This window comes from Pongo pygmaeus, chromosome 9 (genome assembly GCF_028885625.2).
Source record: "Pongo pygmaeus isolate AG05252 chromosome 9, NHGRI_mPonPyg2-v2.0_pri, whole genome shotgun sequence".
In the NCBI taxonomy this organism is placed as follows: Eukaryota; Metazoa; Chordata; class Mammalia; order Primates; family Hominidae; genus Pongo; species Pongo pygmaeus.
The window spans coordinates 116,960,614-116,980,343 of NC_072382.2; the positions used below are offsets into that span (position 1 = coordinate 116,960,614).

The window sequence follows — 19,730 nt, forward strand, 5'->3', positions numbered from 1 at the left end:
ATGTTTCTGAGGTCCTTAAGATTCAACTTAAGAACATAGTATCTAATGTCGTTGGAGTTCCAAAATAAAGGAACAATTAAATTCCAAGGATTTAAAGGGAACTTTTTGGCTTCTTTTTATACATACCAGAAAGATAATATACATTCAGGACATTTTCAATGGTAATGAAGGTACCATACCTGTGATGATGGTAAGGATGGTGGTGGTGGTGGTGGTGGTGGTGGTGGTTGTTGTGGGAGGAGGGATAGTTGTGGGGGGATCTGGATAGAAAAAAAAAGGAAAATCAAACCCACAATGCTGAACACAACAATGACCAGTAATGACAAAACAAAGGCATGAGGACATTGAGATGTTTGTTTGATGGCTTCCCCCCTTTAAAACCAAAAGTTCTTTCCCTGCAAGATTTATGTCTTGTAATTATATCCCAAAGCCTTAGTTGGAAGAGCTGAGAAAAGAAGAAAAGAGAATTTTCATTAATGAAGTGAATTAGGGATGAGGAGATGTGAAGAGAGGGGAGGAAAAATCAAAACATATGACACCCCTCTTCCCTACCAGATTTCAAAGGTGAGGTTAAATCAACTCAGTACCAAGAGGGTACAATGGTTGTCATTTCATTTCAGCTTTTACAGATGGGAGGAAGGAGGAGGAGGAGGTGGTGCTGCTCTATTAGGGGGCTCATATCAGCCAAGGATGAGCGTGCCCCTGCACACTTGCTCTCTGTGACTGTTAACTTCATTATTCTCCATCAATACAACCCAGCAGGAAGTAAAACTACTTCTATACTCATAATAAATACAAAGAAGAGAGAATGTCACCACTAAATATCAAGTTCCAGGCATGTGAGATTTTACTGAGATTTTATTTTTTAAAAGTCAATAAATTTTACAACTTATAAATATTAATAAGTTGCCTTTGCTCATATTAAAAGCTTGACCTAAGTAGACTACAGTGATAAAACTGAAAGAACGTTTTCCATCTTGTAAACAAGAGAACTAAATATAAATGAGACTCAACCTTCAAAGCCAGGAACCTGATAGGGAACCCTCTGTCAGATATTTGATATACTGTATATTCTTCTATCATCTCAAAAATTATTTGGAGACAAGGGAAGGGCAAATATGAAAGAGAAAAAAAAATTGTAAGCCAAAATGATCAAACTGAATGTGTTAAATTGTCAGCAAGACTTTGAACTAAGCAATCATTCTGCTATAATAGAGCATAAGACGATTTGAAAGCTTTTGATTTTAAATTTTATCTAAAGCACGTCAACTTTTTCTCCCTGACACATCTGGTGTCCTTTTATCTTCAAGTGAGCTCTCAGATTGTCTAATTAATACATCAAAACTTTAATTATATACTGCACCTTTATTGGGTTTGGTGCAACTTCCCAAAAGTTTATAGAAATATTATTTTGGTGCTTGGTTGCAAAGTCTACTTAAAATGATTCCTACCATCGATCAACAATCTGAGCTTTTAATTTTCCTCACAAATTGCTTCTCTCACACAAACACACTTGGATGAAATTAACAGAGAAGAATCAACTGTTCTGTTCGATGGGAGGCTCCATTCCTTTAAGTTGGGGATACAAGCAGTTTACACTTTCATTTAAAGCAGCCTCACGAGTCCAAAAAACAATGTCGTTTAAAAAAAATCTCATTCTCCTCCAAGAGGTAAAAATGGTTAAGTTAGTGATTTTAGACTACCTTTTTAAAAGAAAGGCAGAATGAGAAATGCGGTGATTCAGGCCATATGTTCAGTCTTGCTCCTTCGCACTTTTTATGGAGGCCACAGGTGGGGAAGCTCCTGCGACCTGGAAACTCATTTGGATGCACCTACACACCTGCTGCAGGTGCCAGCACAGATATAAATGAACTAAGTGCACTGACCCCTGAGCCCAGCACTAAAGACGTCCCGCTCCCTCCACTACACAACTAAACTATATCCAGAGAGGTGCCTGCCGCCCAGCACAGGGTCAGTTAATGTGATTTTTCTGTTTTGCTTCAATTACTATATCTACCACTGAAAAGGAACATTTGTTCCTGGGAGATTTTCCCTGATATACCATAATCCTTTTTTTTTTTTTTTTTTTTTTTAACACGGAGTCTTGCTTTTATGCCCAGGCTGGAGTGCAGTGGCATGATCTCGGCTCACTGCAATCTCTGCTTCCCGGGTTCAAGCAATTCTTCTGCCTCAGCCTCCCGAGTAGCTGGGACTACAGGCATGCGCCACCACACCCGGCTAATTTTTGTATTTCTTTTTTTTTTTCAGTAGAGACGGGGTTTCACCATATTGGCCAGGCTGGTCTCAAACTCCTGACCTTGTGATCCACCCACCTCGGCCTCCCAAAGTGCTGGGATTACAGGCGTGAGCCACCACGCCCAGCCTATAATCCTATTTCTGCACCTATTCTGAAAGTATTGACATAAAGTGTGTGATGTCCACAATACAATGAGTAGATCTGAAGGTGATTTGAAAATATGATTATGAACCAAGGGGTGGACCAGACTAATGAAGGCACAGACTTCAGAGAAAGGTCATCAGTCCTTCCCATTTTGTGCAAATCACACACTTTCAATTATCTTTATCACGACTGGGGCAACTGCTGTCCTTCACATCTGGCTAAAGTGACCTGAAGGAATTAGATTCCTTTAACAGGTATAATAACCTCAGTGCTTAGATCATTTCTAGCAATAAGAGCAACGTGAGGCCACTATTTAAGTACAGAGTGGGAGTTAATGAGCTGGGTTTGACACGTAGAGGCTAAAAGAATAAAACCAATTGGGGCTCAGGCACTAACCAGCTAGATTCTTCATATGTAGAAGTTGCTTCCAGAGAGTGAAACTTTATGGGGGCTTGCTAACTTTTAGTTCATAAAATACTTCCAAAATTATGGCAGTAATACAACAAATCAGCTTTGGAAAGAAAGTGTACTCAACACCTTCCCAAACTGCTAGAGTATTTTGTTAATAGACTAGTAATACCTTAGGCTAATATTCTAATCTGTCATCCCAAGTATTGTTACTAGGACTGATTAGGGGAGGTAGGTAGTATATTACAGATCTAGCAAATCCCCAGACAAGGATAGGTGTACCATCTTGGATTAGGGAGACACGTGTATGTAGCTGTGTCTCCCTTAAACAGGTGGATCCCTATATTTCTTGGCTTTCAAATAATGCACTCTGGCCCAGACAGTTAATTCTAAAAGGATCATCTCATATGGAAGGGGATTGTTCTACTGGAAAGCAGTGAGAATAAGAGAATACACAAAGAAAGACAAACTTTGTTGTGGACTTTAGAGCCAAAGTATTTTTGTTCTAAAACACATTAAGAAACCTGGTGAAGTTGGGGAATACTGTACGACCTTTCTGAGCTTCAGTTTATCATCTGTAAAATGGGATCATGATAATACCTGCCTCCTGGTGTTATTGTGGAGATTAAAGGAGACCATGCTTGTAAAATCGTTACCATAGGGCATGGAATAAAGTGAGCACTAAATAAATGCTAGCTATAAACTACTATCCAAAATTATTCAAATATATCTGTCCATCAAACCCACAAAATGTTTCTTCTCTTGAAATGTAGGGGCAGTAAGTACAATAAATCAAAACTGTTTATCCAGATAACTTAGTGTTCTGAATCAAGGACGCACATAACAGACTAATGGAAATTTGTCACTGCTTTTTATAATCTGCAGTTTGTAAAGAGCTGGACTGAAAGCCAGTAAACCTGGGCAACAGCAATGTCGGGGACTCCCATGAGGCGCAGGCCCTTGTGTGAAAAGAGCACATGCAGAAAAAGGGAGGAATGTACTTTTCACCCCCGCCGAGCAGTCTGTGGAAAGAGGTGGCTCTGCATATCGCTAGCTGAAAACGGGCCATGCTGTGTCCCCTCTCACCTACGTAGAAAAGCTGTTTGCTTCACGTGGATTTCCTTAACTACTGGGAGAATTAATGTTATTATGTGTGAACAGACATAATACAACCACAGACAACACTGGTAGTGCGTAAAGATAAAATATACTTCAGAAGTCTACAAATACGGTGATTAGATGTGATCTTTTAATTTTGCATTATGCTAGGAAAAAAACCTCAGGTATAGGCTAAGGATTATATTTTAATATCCATGCAGATATGGTGTAAAGCATGCTTCTGTTTGATTAAAAAGACTGCCACTCTTATTTTCTTCATAAGGAAAGTACCCTGATTCTAAGACACTGTGGTGTGGATATGTCATAGGTATAATTTATGTGTATCTAAACATTTATTCATATATACTTATACTTGGATTATTTACACTGCTAACATGAAGAAAAAAATGCCCCCTTCACACACACACATATTCAAATATTTAAAACACATTGAAATGCCAATGCCTCTGGTTACTCATTCTTTGTCATGTCAGTTCATGGCTATTTTTTGGCATATGAGGCTTCAATTGAACAGAAGAGACTTAATTTGATATTATAAAACTAGAGAGGAGGTGCACATCTCAACTAAATAGCAAATATTCACCATTTGCAAAATCAACAGTAAGTTATAAACAGGAAGTAAGTTTAAGATGCCTGAAATGTAGTAGATGCTCAATAAATATCTGTTGACTAGAGAATAAAATTCATGATGTTTTAATAATCCTGTAAAATGATATTAACAAAACAGACACATTTTTTAAAAAAGCTTTTGTTCTGAAGCAGTAGCTACAGGTGGTTCATGTAGCTACAAAGGACCTTGTATTTGTTCTGAGTATTTACTGGCTTACAACATCTTTTGGAATTAATAGCTTCATGCTGAAAATAGAATAGTTCTGCTCATCAAAGCAGGAGAAAGCTAGCCCAGGTATCATAGTAAAATACCACTGGGAATAAACTTTCTGAGCTGAAAAGCTGCTAATTGGTAAGGTTGAAAGTTTCAGTCATTACTTCTAACATAATCTCCATGGCTTGTGCCTGAGGACACAGCTTTCCTTCTCAGCATGACCAAAGACTGTGATCTAGCAGAAACACCCACGATTAGAGGGAGGGAAGAAAAGTCACTATCCCAGGTGGAGACACTAGGGTCCACCTCAGGCCAGGCTTCTTTAAGTTCTAGAAGGAAACCAACTGGTTTTTGATTTTCAACTTGACCAAAAGCTTTGGGAGTAAATCACAAGTAGCAGCTCCATGTGACTGACTCTAGTAGAAGAGCATTTTATCTTCTCACGTACCGTATACATACAGCATATAATCCGAGTGAGCTTTCCCCACTATGTTTGAAGCTTCACAGCGGTATGTACCATTATCTGTTTTGTTTAGGTTATTGATGAACAGGTTGGGCCCAGACAGTACGGCGTGTTGAGGCATTTCATCATCGACTCTCACCCAAGTTACCATCACAGGCCTGCAGGAGGAAGGGGAGGAAGACAAGTCACATTATCATTTCCCATTGCATCAAACTGCTCACCCACGCATTAAATGAATCACATGCAGGGTGACACAATTAATGAGGACCTACTGGAGATATTTTAAGTTCACAGAATTACAACTGTGAAGTCTCCAAAAATCTGTTTGGTATACAATTTTTTTCTTTTAAACATGATCAGGTGTTGAAAAACTTTGAACAGACCACAAGCAGGAGTCTCATTATTTCCAATTCATCTTCGACAAATCAACAAATAAAACAGTGTGCCTATTTTTATGCCCTGCTGTGTGGTTTCACACCAATTCAGGCAGGACAGAGCTCACCCATTGTTAACATCTCATTAATTAGGAAAGAAATCAAGTTCTTGGCTAGTGATACATGCATTCATCTGATGGTTACTAACACACCAAGACTTGTTTAGAAGCCTCTTGTGATATTTAAATGGATTTTGAGTTTCACCAAAAGGGATGGACTTTTATATCTGAATAGTGCTTTTCTTGGGCCTCTGTCTGAAAAACCACCTTTGATTCTGGAAAGATGTAATCATTTCCTCTTCCCTTTAATCCCTCCCCATAACCTGCCTCCCCCTACCCAGAATGCCACCCCTGTCTCTGATGCCCTAGTCCACCATGTCTATCTGTTCCTTGGCAAATTGCCTTCTTTACTGGCTCTCCAAGGCCTGCATATTGCGAGAACTTTCCCTGTGTGTGCACCTGCAGTCCCCCAAGCTCGTGGGTAGGGCTCTCAGGCTAATCACCATGGCATGCATTCCACATGGATCCCTTAGGGCCCAGGGCATTTGCTCATCAGAGACAAGTTTGTTTTAGTGATTTAAAGTGCCACATTTGTATCCATCAGGAAAAAGCAAATTTCGTAAGATTTGCCAAAGCTAAAAATGCATACACACCAAGTATCTTTTGAAAACTTCCATTCTTCAAGGCACTTCCCTCAACCTCCTATGAAGTTGAGGCCACATTTAGAATTGTGCCTGAAAACTTTCATTTTGAAGGAAGGACAACAGAGATCCAGCACACAAGTGACTTCCCTCCAGTTCCTACAGCTGCCTCTAGGAGCAGCGACACGACAAGAGACCCATGCTTAACGATGAACGGATGGATCCTCAAGTTAGCCCTGTCAAGTAGCATTCCAATTTTCAAATGGGATGTGAAGTTACAATTTTTCTTTAATTACACATGGGTTTGTCATCACAACCCAGTAAATTATTTAAAAATTAGTACTGCATATGTCCTCCTTGTAGGCAATGGCAAATGGGCCTGCCTGGCAATCAGACCTAATGTCCTGCTGCTTGACAGCTGAAACAATCAGTAGGGGTAAGTGCTGAGAATATTCGCAACATTTAATGGCAAGTTAAATTACCATTTTTATTGTATGCAATTTCTTGAGAAAATAAATAGGTAATATGCTAGAAGGGGTAGCAGTAGAGTAATGTGAGCTTGCTCACACAACCATATATACTAGTCCCTGTTTGAAAGGAACAAACAAATCCCTTCTCTGGCATAAATGTCCTGAAGGAAACATGTAATTTACTGTCCCCGTGGCACATTCAATTGAACACAGTACCTTCTTCAGGGGAAAAATACAAAAACAAAGTATAGGTTAGCAAGCCATAGACTGTAACTGTGGTTAATGTGGCCAAGCATGGGTATTGCAAGCGGCAAGAGGTCTCTGAGAATTTTTTTTTCTTACTCCATTGGATTATTTTGGAAGAAAGCTGCTAATCAGGGAATAATTCAGACTGTTTACAAAAAGAAAGATCTGAATCTTTGGCAGTGCTCAAAAGAGAAAAAGATCACTCTGCTGAAGCTTGAAGCATTCAAAACCAAGTAACTTGGGAACACCAGAGTGAAAGTGAAACAGAACCAAGACCACTTTCCAGCTCCTAAAGGTCATTTAAAACACCACATGGTTAGCACAGAGGGAAGGAAATTCCGGCACATGGAGAGGTAAGTGCAAAGATAGGGAGGCTTGAAATGAGAAGAGAGAACCAACAGCAGCCAGAGCCCCCTTTGGCTTTCTGTTCTCTTGTCATAGATCATTCCTTAGTTAAAGTAGGGAGGATTCTTTCCAGAGATTTCTGGGGAAGCTTTGTTAAGATGCTCTGAATTCTTTATATGAAACCTGTGATGATGCGGGCTAGCAAAACTCTTTGAGGGGGAAAAAAAAAATCATACTACGGGGACAGCAGAGGGAGCTCAATGCTGTTTTTTGTTGGGTACCACTAAAGTTTGAGTGTCCTTAATCCCAACATTGACCTATTATTCCATTTCATGAATCCTCAACTTGTTTTTTTTTTTTCCCCGTAAGGAACAGTTAAAAACAATCTTTACTAGAAACACTAAAGAAGTGTCCCCTGCCCACTAAGTAAACTGAATAATAGTTAAAGTGGTACCACTGTGTGGCTTTTTTTGTTGTATTAGTGATGATATATGCAGTTCCTCAAATTCACTTTGCATCATTTCACAGGGCAACTCAAGTGGCTCCTTTATACTTTCAATAAAATAAGAGTCTGAGTTGTTTCTTCTTTTTCTCTTATGAAGTGGCATATATATCCTCCTTAAGAAAAGTTCCTGAGCTTTTCCTTACTAACAAAAATATTTCTGGGAGTCAAGTATGAATGATGCTTTTCTTTGAGGGAAGAAGATGCAAAACTAAAGGTAGGGCAAATTCATTTGCCTACAGCTGGCCCTAAACATAGCAGCTTAATGTAAGTCTTAAAACCGTCTTTCTAGCAGCTTAGACGTTAACACAAAAGGTGGCAGATATATTATTAGATTGTAGGGACACCAAGAATTTATTAGGATTATTTTCGTGGGTGAGAGAGAAAATAGTTCTGACAATCATGTTGATGATAATAAAATAGAATTAGCTGAGATTTCAATCTTAGCGGGCATTTAATTTTTCTCCCAGTCCTGACCATTAAGAACTATGGATATTTATTTCCCCTCTCACTGAATATTCTTTAGTTCCTGAAAAACCATCCATCCTTTGCAGCAGGAGACAGGTGACAGGCCAAGGACTGGTGAATGCACATGTCTGTGTTGTGACATTTACTGCGCACGACCCTCTGCCAACCTCGGCCTTCAGAACTTACTGGGGCTTCCCGATGGCTTCACATGTTAACTCAAGCGCGTCCCCTTCCCGGGTTAGGCCTTGTAGAGGGTAAGTCATCTGAATATGCACTTGAGGCTTATCTGTGTGACAACAACACAAAGTATGATGTTTAGCAAATGATATCATCAGGCAAAATCAGACTCACACACTGCCTCAAAACCACAGTACCAGCACTTACTCTCTCCCATCCGATGCCTTCAGTAACACCCTTCTAATTAGTTGGTAATCCTGGCATTTGCTCAAATTAAATTGACTAATAACTCTAAGGAGTGAACCGCAAATAGATAAGAGATTCATAAGCCAACTGCGCCACATCAAACATTTCCTGTGAAATACATTTTGTTACACTGAAGTTTATCTCCAAACTCACTCAAGCTAAAGGAAACTCATTTGCCTTCATGCTGAGGTGAAGCCATAGATATTTGTGGTGCTCAGAATTGATACGTTTTATCATATATCATATATTGCTATGTGACAATATGTTGTGACACCGCATTTAATAAATTTGCCTCTTCTATGTTGTTGTTTTCAAATGGGAAAGGCAGAACTTCTGAATTCCACTCAAATGACTTTAAGAAAAAAACAACTGGGAGCCCTCCCAGTGAAAACTCTTTGACACCTCAGTGTAAACATTAAAAAGAAAAAAGACTGACATTTCCTCAGCATCTACTCTCCTAGGAACCATCATTGGTGGTAGAATAAGCCTAGTTTTAGGGATGGGAACTCTGGTACCCACAGATTGAAGTAGCTCATCCAAGATCATAGAGAGAGAGACAGCCCCGTAAGTGTATGTTGGGATAGATTTCTGATTCATAAGTGCATTTCCAATGGCAATCCATAATTAAAGCCAGGTATAGCTTCCTCATGCAGTGAGGTACTTAGGAAGGAGATATAAGTATTCTTATTTCCACCAGCTACTTAAAACTGTATTTGTCAGTGTGGGGATATGGCTATGAGGGCTGAATAGTGGGAGGTTCAGGGAATAGGGAGAGAAGCTACAGAAGTTGGAATTAACATAGATACACATACAAATACATTAGCAAATAAAACCTGAATGAAATTAGGAGATTGTTTTTTTCAGTGCTGAACTAACAAGCTATTAATCCCTAAATCAGTTTTCTCATTTAATTCTGTGGCTCTGTAAATGCATATTTTTGGAAATGTACCCAAGAGTAATAAATGTGAGAGGGCAAGACATCGGTTGGCTGAAAGGTCAAAACAATTACCATAGTTTTACTTTCTCAGACAATCATACCACCTAAACAACAGCCCCTTGGCCTTTTACAAGCTGTGGTTAGCTCATTAACATTCATCCTATGGAATAAGGGAGAAGATAGAAATATTACAGCAAGGCTCAACCAATCTCATCCTGTACACAGCTATATAAACTGCACGAGGAAGTCCTCACTAGAGATGGCTGCTTTCTAGATGCATTCTTATAGTCTCTTTCCTATCACAAATCTTTTTCTCATGTCTCTAAAAATTACATGGCATTCAAAACCTTTTAAGAGAGCCCCCTTGTTCACCCACCAGTGTACACTGCATACTGAGAATTGGTAGTGCTTTCTGAGAAGCTTAAGTCTCATGCCAGAGAACGTAAAGTTAACAAGCCCAGAAGCTCCAGCTGACCCTTGCAAGTTACACAATTCTATTCTTGGACACGTTGGCAAAGAAACTGTTTAAGAGCAAAATGGTGTTGAGGTTTCCAGATACTGATAACTGGGTCAGGAAGGTAGTCATTAAAGAAAAGCAGAAATGCTTGTAAAGGATAAACAGGATGACCTTGAACCAGCACTGGGTGGTTCAAGAGCTCCTGGGCACCCCCTTTTAGAGACAAAGGCCATATATTAGGCTAACTACAACTGCTGGGCATCAGGTGTGGGTTTATTGTTTGTGGTCGTGTAACACACACACACACTAGTTGGTGAAGTTTAGTTTTAAAAAAAATACAAAAAAAAAAAAATGAAAGAAGAAGGTTGTGACACTGGACACACAGAAAACAAAAGACCTGCTACCTCATAGTTCATACCCAGAAACAGCAGCACTTTATATAGAGTTCCTAGTTGGGGGACCTCTATCATTCTTACCCATGAACCATTCTGGGTGAGGCTAAATTTAAAGCCCAAAATTTGGGCTGAAATGTAACATCTGCTTATAGGTTAATCTCTGATCTACGGAAAGGCTACATTTTTCATGCACTGCTGACTTTGGCCATTAATTAAGAAGCAGCAGAATGCTTGCTGGCCTATGTGGAAGGATTTTATTTTTCTTCTTTTTTCCTTAATGTAATTTACAAGCAAACAGAGAGGGCATATTTTTCAGCACAGTGCACTAAGGATTTTACATGCTTAACTTCCATCAATAATAAAGACAGTGTTGAAAAACTTAATCCACCCTGCTTCTTCAGTACCACTGAGTTTTAGTTAAATGCTCTTTTATGTTCCTAATGAGCTGTTTATCAGTTGTCAATTATTCACATAAACTAGGAAGAACAAGCTAAGGATTTGTTATACCCGAGATTTATTTTAAAAACCATTTACTAAATCATAGAAAATACACCTTCAGTTTTGATAACGGATTTTCCCAATTTACTCTTTAAGTTCTGGAGAAACATCTACTATCTACTTATGGCTACAGCTGCCACAGTTACCGTAATAGCTGGCTGAAAAGGTAAGCATTAGTCTTGCCTGCATTATACGGAAAAATGTTCCCCTCTGTTGACACATGTAGTATTTATAGGCATATTATCTGACCACGGGCAGATGAGCTATCCTCTCGCCCAGTCTAGGAATCAAATATTATAGAAGGTCTATGTACCGAGATCTATCCCTGGGTGATGGAAACTTAAAAACAAATTCTGTTCCCCTTCCTTTGTCCTGAAAGAGAAACTTAACCATTCTCAACAGGTGAGATAGAAACCCTGGGATTCCACTGGCACCTCTAGAACTAAGGGACATTAAATTTTCCATTGAAGAGCCTAACTACGATATGAATATGTCAAAATACCGAACAATCCAGATGGCTGATTGAATAGCCCAGAGCTCATCATTTATATTTTAATTATGTTCATAAATCAAATGTTATAACCCACCAAACCTTTTCTGAAACAGAACCAGCCTCCAAGATTTATTTTTAAGTAATGAGGTAAAGCCTAGTACATTTTCTGGGGGATCATTTTACGCCTCGGTTGGTGTTGTAAGGCATGAGGCCAAAAGCCAGACGATACTTTCTACCCAAGTACAATAACTGCCCAGAAATGTATCACTCAGAATGGCTTAATGTCATTATAAAATGGAACTGCTATATAAAAATAAGAAAAATAGTTAGGTCTGTACACTTAAAGAACATTACAATTATAGATACGGCATCACCAACAGCCAATGAATTAGGTCGAGGGATCTGAGGTTTTCATAATACACTGTAAATTTTTTTAAACCCCGTAAAAGACATTTAGCAAGACTGCTGTAGCAGACAAATTTGTTCATTAGTCAAAGTTGCACAGAGGGTTAAACACCAGGAGGCTTTAGGTCACACTACAGTAGCAACCAATTAAAAAAATAATATTAGAAAGACATTCTGATTTGATGAGACTTTCTTTAAATGTACTTTGCTCTCTCTATAAAGGGAAAAAATATATAAAAGGAAACTCTTAAAGAGGTTGGAATGGGTTGCTGGCAGATTACTATTGATTTCATGCCAGTCTGACCTTGCACCACATTCTGTGATCTTTTCAGAAGATGAAACTCAGATTCTGAACCTGTATTTCAGTTTCCTATGTAAATGAAAAGACACAGTCTCCTCTGTAGGTCCAAACACTAACGTATCAGGTCTTTGCATTCCTTTATTTAGAAAAAGGTACTTTGCAGTTTCTTCATGACTGGGATGTCACCCTTCCCGGGTAGCAGACAGGAGCAGAGCTGAGTCAGTGGAAAAGGCATCCTGATACCCTGGCAGGAGACATGCCAGCGGGAGACCTATTATCCCTGGAGTTCCCACAACCTTCCCTCTCTTCCTGAGAATTTCTAAATCAGGAAATGCAGTTGTCATATTTTCTTTGATGTGCTCAATGCAACCAGGTCCAGGGGCTTGAGTGCAAATCTAATTTCTGCAACTGCATTTGGGACACAGGCTCTTCTTCATGTTTCTTACTTAGATTTCACCCAATATTCTGAAACACCAGGGAGTATGGGGATTTGATGCTTGTGGATGAAGTGCTAATTGTTTCAAGTCCTACCAGGGAGAACTCCAGGGCAGCATGAGCACAGATGATATCAGAATGTCTGGGTAGCGGGTCTGGGTCAGCCCCTGTGCATTCAAGTGAGGAGGCATTGACTGAAGAGTCATTGTCAATCATGGAGGATTATTGGAGTTTGGAGTAGAACGACAATGCAAAGATTAACCTGAGATTTGGTGAGTGCTAGAAGCTGTCTGAGCTCAAAGCAAGAATCAACCCCTACAATATGGCTGTCTAAATTGTTGGGGGAGGACGGCTTTGTAACTAAAGGAGGGCAATGTCTAGCAACGCCTGGTGACTGGGATTGGTGAATGAACAGAGTCACACAGAGCTCTCAGAGGAGTTAAAGAGAACATCTTGCAAAAGATTTGCTTTCTATTGTCATAATACATTCATGAATAATTTTCACTGCCATTTATTCTGTTTGTTTGCAAGGTGAAGAACCTCCTGCTGTTACATCTGTTGTTATGAATCATAGTACTGAAACTGGGCTTCTTGAAGAGGGCTGAACTATTGTGAGTGGGATGAGTCAAATCTGGTGGGACTGACGTAAGACCAATACCACAGTAGAATGCAATCTTCTCTTGCTGCAACTTTCAGGTAGGTTTGTGGGTATTAGAATTACCGTTTACAAAAAAGAATCAAATTTGATTCCATGGTGTGGTGGCAGAAAGCTTTGTTCCCAGTGCTTTTTAAATGGGGGTATATACCCACAGAATATTCTTCTGTGTCTTGGAAGCAATTCTCATCATTTGTAAGCAAACACTGGGCAAGAAAATCCCTATAGCAAGATTTTCTGTAGAATGTTCCCTCTGTAACAAGAGAGGGTTTTTTTTGGTTTTGTTTTGTTCTGTTTCTTGAAGTCTTGGTAACTAGAATGGTGCCAGGGACTGGCACACAGTAAGCATTCAAGACATAGTTGCTGGATGAATGAATGAAGAAATAAGTGAATGAGAAAGTGAAGCAATATTGGGGCATGGACTTCTCCTTCCATCTTTACTACTGATTAAAAAATAAATAAAATCCAATCACGAGTTCCTGTTAGTCCTCATCACAGAATATAATTGTGTTTTTCTTTTGGAAGGTCAATCCAGCTGCCCAAATTGGAGGTTCAGCCCAGGTGTTCTGCTTTACATATTTCCACTTCTCTACACATTTATTTAGCACTTCCGATGTGTCTCTAAGTGGTATCTTACAGGAAATCAGAAAGGATGTTGTTTGACCATTCCTTTTAGATTTTTAGATGCCGGCTTCACAACTAGTTAACCTTCCACAGAATCAAAATCTGACCCTGAGTTAAAAACCATTAAGTGAAGTATGTACATTAGAAGACTGGTTTCACTATGTAAGTATTCAATGTCCACAGCCACACAGACACATCTTTTACAAGTACATTAAGGTCAGTGAGATGAGAGGAGGTGGTTCTTAGTAAAACAGGCCTCTTTCTGCAGGGTATGCATTCAGAAGGCAGGTATAAAGGCAAAGGCTTTTCCCTTAAGGGTCATTCCAGTCTTGCTCACGATGTATTTGCTCAACACTCACTCTTTGTATTTTGAATACTGGTGACTCAGCCTCTTGACACTTTTGGCACTGCAGATTGTATCACTAACAATCTATAGTCCTTATAATATCAGGAACTTGGAACCAACACTACTCTGTGTTAACACAAAGAAATAATAGGTTAAAAACTTAGCTTCAATCGGGGTTCTTCATTCCTTGATTATTTCTCATAAGGAATCATAAATACTAAAATAACCTCCCTGAAACTCAATTCACTGCTTTAAAAAAAAAAATAAAAGGGAGAGTGGGAGGAAGAGCGTATTCCGTTTACAAAAAAAAAAAAAAAAAAAGAGAGAGAGAGTGAGAGACTGGAGATCCGAGAGAAACAGGCCAAATCTGAAAACGCCAGCTATTATGCTCTGAAGAATACAATCTGGAAACAGAATTGATGAGGGAGAGGATTTGATATAGAAGCTGCTCGTGGAAACTAAGTGTTATCCTCCACTCCAAATAGGAAAGATTTTCTGATTTCCAGGTTTTCCTCTCTCCTTCACTGCAGGGCACTATCGATACCAGAGAAACATTTATTTTGGCACAAATAAAGAACAGGTTTTGATCATCTCCTCAATGCCCAATTTTCCTCCAGTTGAGGGAATGAAAGAAAAAAAAAATCTACCCTTCTCTGGACCTTGGATGAACAGGGCTATGGATTTATAAAATACCTAGCTACATTCAGTCAATAAAACTCATTTTGAAAATGATGCCCACGTATACGATTAACTGTTAGATGATAATCAGAGCAGGCATGGCATTCAAACACCCATTTCTAGAGTCTTTGTTTTCATTCTTCTTTTCAAAACTCATCTCTGAGTTTTCTTTCTTTTTTTCAAATATGCACAAACACAAAACCCTCACAAAATGAGGATTTTTGCCAAACATTTTAAAGAGCAAGGCTATGATGGGTGAAAGCAGAAGCCACACAGCAGTAATTCAAGAGCTTCATATTCACCCCAGTCCAGAGGAAGGCTTTCCTCCCTTGCGCAAAGCAATCTGAATTCCATACTGAGGGTCACAGCTTTTCTTTGAATTCCCAGCTTATGTCGCTATGTGTTGCCACCTTGATGCTATTTAGACAGTTTTCTCTTAACGCTCAGACAGTGAACTGCTCCCGTTTAAACAGGCTTTTATTTGACAAGAGTACATTCCCTCAGATCTGAAGCTCTACTAACCGTGCTACAATTGTATCACGCTCTGCTATAATCAACCATGTTGTAAATTTGGGCACCACCACCTGTACAGACATTCGCAAGAAAAAAATGCACGGAAAGATTTTAGGGTCATACAGCTCGGAACATTAAAAAGCAAAACTGTTCTCTGCATAACATCTAAGGAAAGAGAGCTTTGAGCTCTTCCAGCTTGGGAGCATAATTATTTTCTGTTTTAAACATTTAACTGTGTGCTGCTGCTGTACCCTTGCTGAGTCTCAGAATGAAAGCTAGAAAACTAAGAGACCTACTGTATGTTCTTCATTCCCGGCAACGTTCCTATGAGAAAACCTTATTAATGAGCTTGCAAACGAGCACCCAACAGGGAAATGTCACAAACAAGAGCGGCTAATGCCCCAGAAAATCAAATAACTGAACACTTGGCTGATTGTGGTGCCTTTCATATTTATAATAAAAAAGGGGGGGGGACTTTAATTCACTGATTCTGAAGGGGTCAACACCTTGCTGAACAAAACAACTCATTTATTTATGTTCAGAAATCTCCAGATGATAAATTACATTGATGTTAATCACTTCAATGCATACTACACAATTAATATCTGTACTTACCGAAAACTTAAGGATTATTAAAAGTATGACAGCATACACATCTGGCTGATTTTTCACATAATTGGGCACAACAATTTCTCCTGGTTATCACAAATAAGGGTCCTAACAAACAAACACTGCAAAATCCTGGTTCAATTAATTAGGACTTAAATCCACAAGACAAAAGCAATTCCAAGTTGTAGCTCAAGCCTTGTCTTCTATACAGTATGGTAGCACTCCATTTTAAGGACAGAAGGGCAACACTTCCCTTCTCTTTATCCCTCCTCTCTTTTTTTCCCTGTCTTACTTAAAGTAAGATATTTAATGACATATAATGCAGGTTTTCATTATTTCATTTCCTTTTTAATAGTATTTTTTAAAAATTACTTCATGTAGAATTCAAATCCATGATCTGTCATTTAACCCTATTCACGTCCTGGTTAACATCCATTCATCTTAGATGGGGATAAAGAGAGGTTTCCATAAACCTTCATGGAGTAAAATCAGCCAGGCTTAAACAAGTGAGCATATTTAATACTAATGATATCAGATTATATTTGCCCCCAAGGTAGCCTTATTTACTCGGAGTAGACTCTGAGGTCCATGAATGGGATCAGTATTTCCTAGTGATAATCTATTATTTCTCACCGAGAACATAATAAATCTTTTTAGGTGGCAAAGGAAAGGACATTGAAAAAAATTAGTTGTACATTCATTTTAAAGCTTATTAGACACTATATATAACAAATGAAATGTGTAATTTAATAGATATTTTTACATAGGCCCTGGTTAGGTTAAAGCAATAAAGTGACTTGAAGAAAAATTCTAAATCAGGTAAAAATACAGATGATGTATGCACATGGCAAATTTGTGAAAGTGGTCCTCAAATAACTGAATTTAGGAAAACCCTGAGGGGTAAATGGACTCCTTAGATTGTAAGTAGAATATGGCAAATATGTGATTGTATTCATCTTTTCCAGGTCTATAGCTATCAAAGGGTTTTTAAAGGGGCCAATGATTCCCAAAAGGTTAAGAACTGCTGACTTCAAGGGCATGAGTCAACATTAAAATACAGGCGCAATGTTACTCCTCACAGGCATCCAAAATAATTCAACCTCCATGCAGAGTGGCTACTGAATAAATTATTCTAGGAATCTCATGTATTCGAGTGTCTCTTCTTTCCTCATGGTCATCAAAATATGGTGCTACTTGTCTGCAGAGAGAGGACGGCTGTGGGGGGCACCGGAGTTGAGCCATCAACAGCACTGGGCAATGACTGATCAGACTTCAAGGCCCAGTGACTGAGTGCTTCAAGCATTTGAGGAATGAAACTTTTTGTTACTGCATAGCTGCTAGTGTTCAAGGAGAGTAAAGCTGGTAGGAAATGATGTAGAGAATTCCAATTGTGTCTGAAGAAGCTACAAAAGGAATTCCTGGCTGACTCTGCAAAGTTCTCAATAGTGCTCTAGGAGTGGAGGGTAGTGAACTTTCTTGAGCACAGAGAGCCTTACTTAAGATGTCAAACCAGATGCAAAGTTCCATTCAGGTTAATATAATGCATTGTAATTATCTTAGCTTTCCTTTATACAAAAATATTTTTCTTTATGTATATTCCAAAAAGTGGAATAAAGGCTAAAATATTTGTATGATTTTCTTGGATAAAAAACAGTCTCCCACAGAAAGGTGCCATATTAGAGTTTAAAATGATCAATTGGTGCATCCTTGTTTTTGGAGGGCATTAGAGTCACTTTCCTGCAATTAAAGGCTAGCAGTACTTTGTTAGATTGAAGTCAAATGGATTCGGATGTGGAGCCTTATTCCTTGTCTTAGAATCTACAGATTATGGAAACCAAGGCTTATAAGGATCATTATCAAGTTTTCCAAGGAGTGGGAGGTGTAGCGCTCGAAATATTTTGCATTTGGGAGTGAGGGTAATTTGGTAGGTGGGTGGGACTATATTCTATTTAAAAGATATTCTGGGAAAATACTGAAAGAGTTTAGGGGTGGAAACTGGGTGAATATCTACTCAGGACGTACAAAGGAGCTAATATATTATTAAAGCTAATGGGCCCCTACAAGGAAAGTTAATGGATATTAAGTTTGCTTAAATGAATTACATATTAACAAAGTCACAAGAAATCTACTATCTGCTAATTTAGATAATATCTGATCATTTCTGTTTTCCCATTATAGGGACATTATACCACAATAGTTTTAGTGATATGAAAATTATAAGCATGATGCCCATAATGGAGCTTTATAATGAAGCAGATTAAATGAATTAACGAGGAAACCCTACATTATGTAATGTTAAATTGAGCCAAGCTCACGGAGTTAAGAAAAGGTTGGAATGGGATGGTTTCTTAGAAGCAACTTTTTATAACTTTTCCTGCCTTCCCATTTTGCTCAGATCATTTAGACAAATAATAGGGCTTATATGGAGTTGAATGGTGGCTCCCAAAGATAAGTCCATGTTCTAACCCTTGGAATCTGTGACTGTAGCTGAATTTGGAAAAAAGGTCTTTACAGATGAAATCAGCTTAAGGATCTCAAGATGAGGCCATTCTGGATTATCTGGGTGAGCCCTACATCCAGTGACAAGTGTCCTCAGAAAAACATACAGAGGAGAGACCCACAGAGGAGAGGCTCACAGAGGAGAGGCCCACAGAGGAGAGGCCCACAGAGGAGAGACCCACAGAGGAGAGACCCACAGAGGAGAGGCCCACAGAGGAGAGACCCACAGAGGAGAGACCCACAGAGACCCACAGAGGAGAGGCCCACAGAGGAGAGACCCGCAGAGGAGAGACCCACAGAGGAGAGGCCCACAGAGGAGAGGGGAAGGCCATGTGACGATGAAGGCAGAGAATGGAGTGGCGAAGCCACAAGTTAAGGAGCTCCTGGGACTCCCAGAGCTGGAAAAGTCAGTGAATGATCCATCTCTACGGTCTTTGTGGGGGGAGGCGGTGTGGTCCTGCCAAAAACTTGATTTTGGACTTCTGGCCTCCAGAGGTGTAAGGAAAGAAGTTTCTGCTATTTTAAGCTACAAGTTTGTGGCAATTTGTTATGGCAGCCCTAGGAAATTAATCCAATGATTCACAAAGGGTAAAGCTTTTCTTTTATCAGACATCCAATCACTGCCATCCCAACCAAACTCTGGTAACATTTCACTATGCATACTCAAAGATCACCTTGATTTTTCAGAAGCCAAATACAAAGTGAGAGGCTGGCTACTTAGCCACAACCTTGGCATAAGAATGGCTTTGTGCAGAAAAAGACTTTTTCCTCTTAAGCAGAAGGGTCCAGAGGAGAAGATGAGGACAACATATTCAGTCTACAGGGCATGGTAAGGAGAAAACCTCACTCACTACGATCTAGCTTTTATTGATGAAGCTATCAAGATTGTGGCAATGATCCCAAAGAGTCGACTTTTCAACTCATTGCTATAATTTAAGCTACAATAGAGGAGGACATGCCATTTAAAACAAAATGCTGACGTAGAACGGGAAAAAAATCCCTTCTATAAAAACTTCAGTACTTATGATGGGATTAAAAAAGGGGGAAAATTACCCTAGATTTTGCAGTTGGCATAGAAATGATGACAGTCTATATGCAAAGAAATTAATTAAGTCGTGTTAGAGCAGATTGAAATCATTTCAG

The 19,730-nt window shown here is 39.2% G+C and overlaps 1 protein-coding gene across 7 annotated transcripts in view; it reads right to left on the reverse strand.

The window, feature by feature from the left end:
• CADM1 (cell adhesion molecule 1) overlaps nucleotides 1-19,730 on the reverse strand; it is a 331,126-nt gene that overhangs the window by 35,827 nt on the left and 275,569 nt on the right. For 4 of the 7 annotated variants that reach the window (XM_054441699.2, XM_054441702.2, XM_054441700.2 and 1 more), the window contains exons 6-8: nucleotides 8,506-8,605; nucleotides 5,200-5,372; nucleotides 180-260 (exon numbers count right to left, since the gene is read on the reverse strand). In XM_054441699.2, the coding sequence (XP_054297674.1) occupies nucleotides 180-260; nucleotides 5,200-5,372; nucleotides 8,506-8,605 (354 nt within the window). The remainder of the gene's footprint in view (nucleotides 1-179; nucleotides 261-5,199; nucleotides 5,373-8,505; nucleotides 8,606-19,730) is intronic. The other 3 variants (XM_054441704.2, XM_054441701.2, XM_054441703.2) reach the window with 1 other exon arrangement.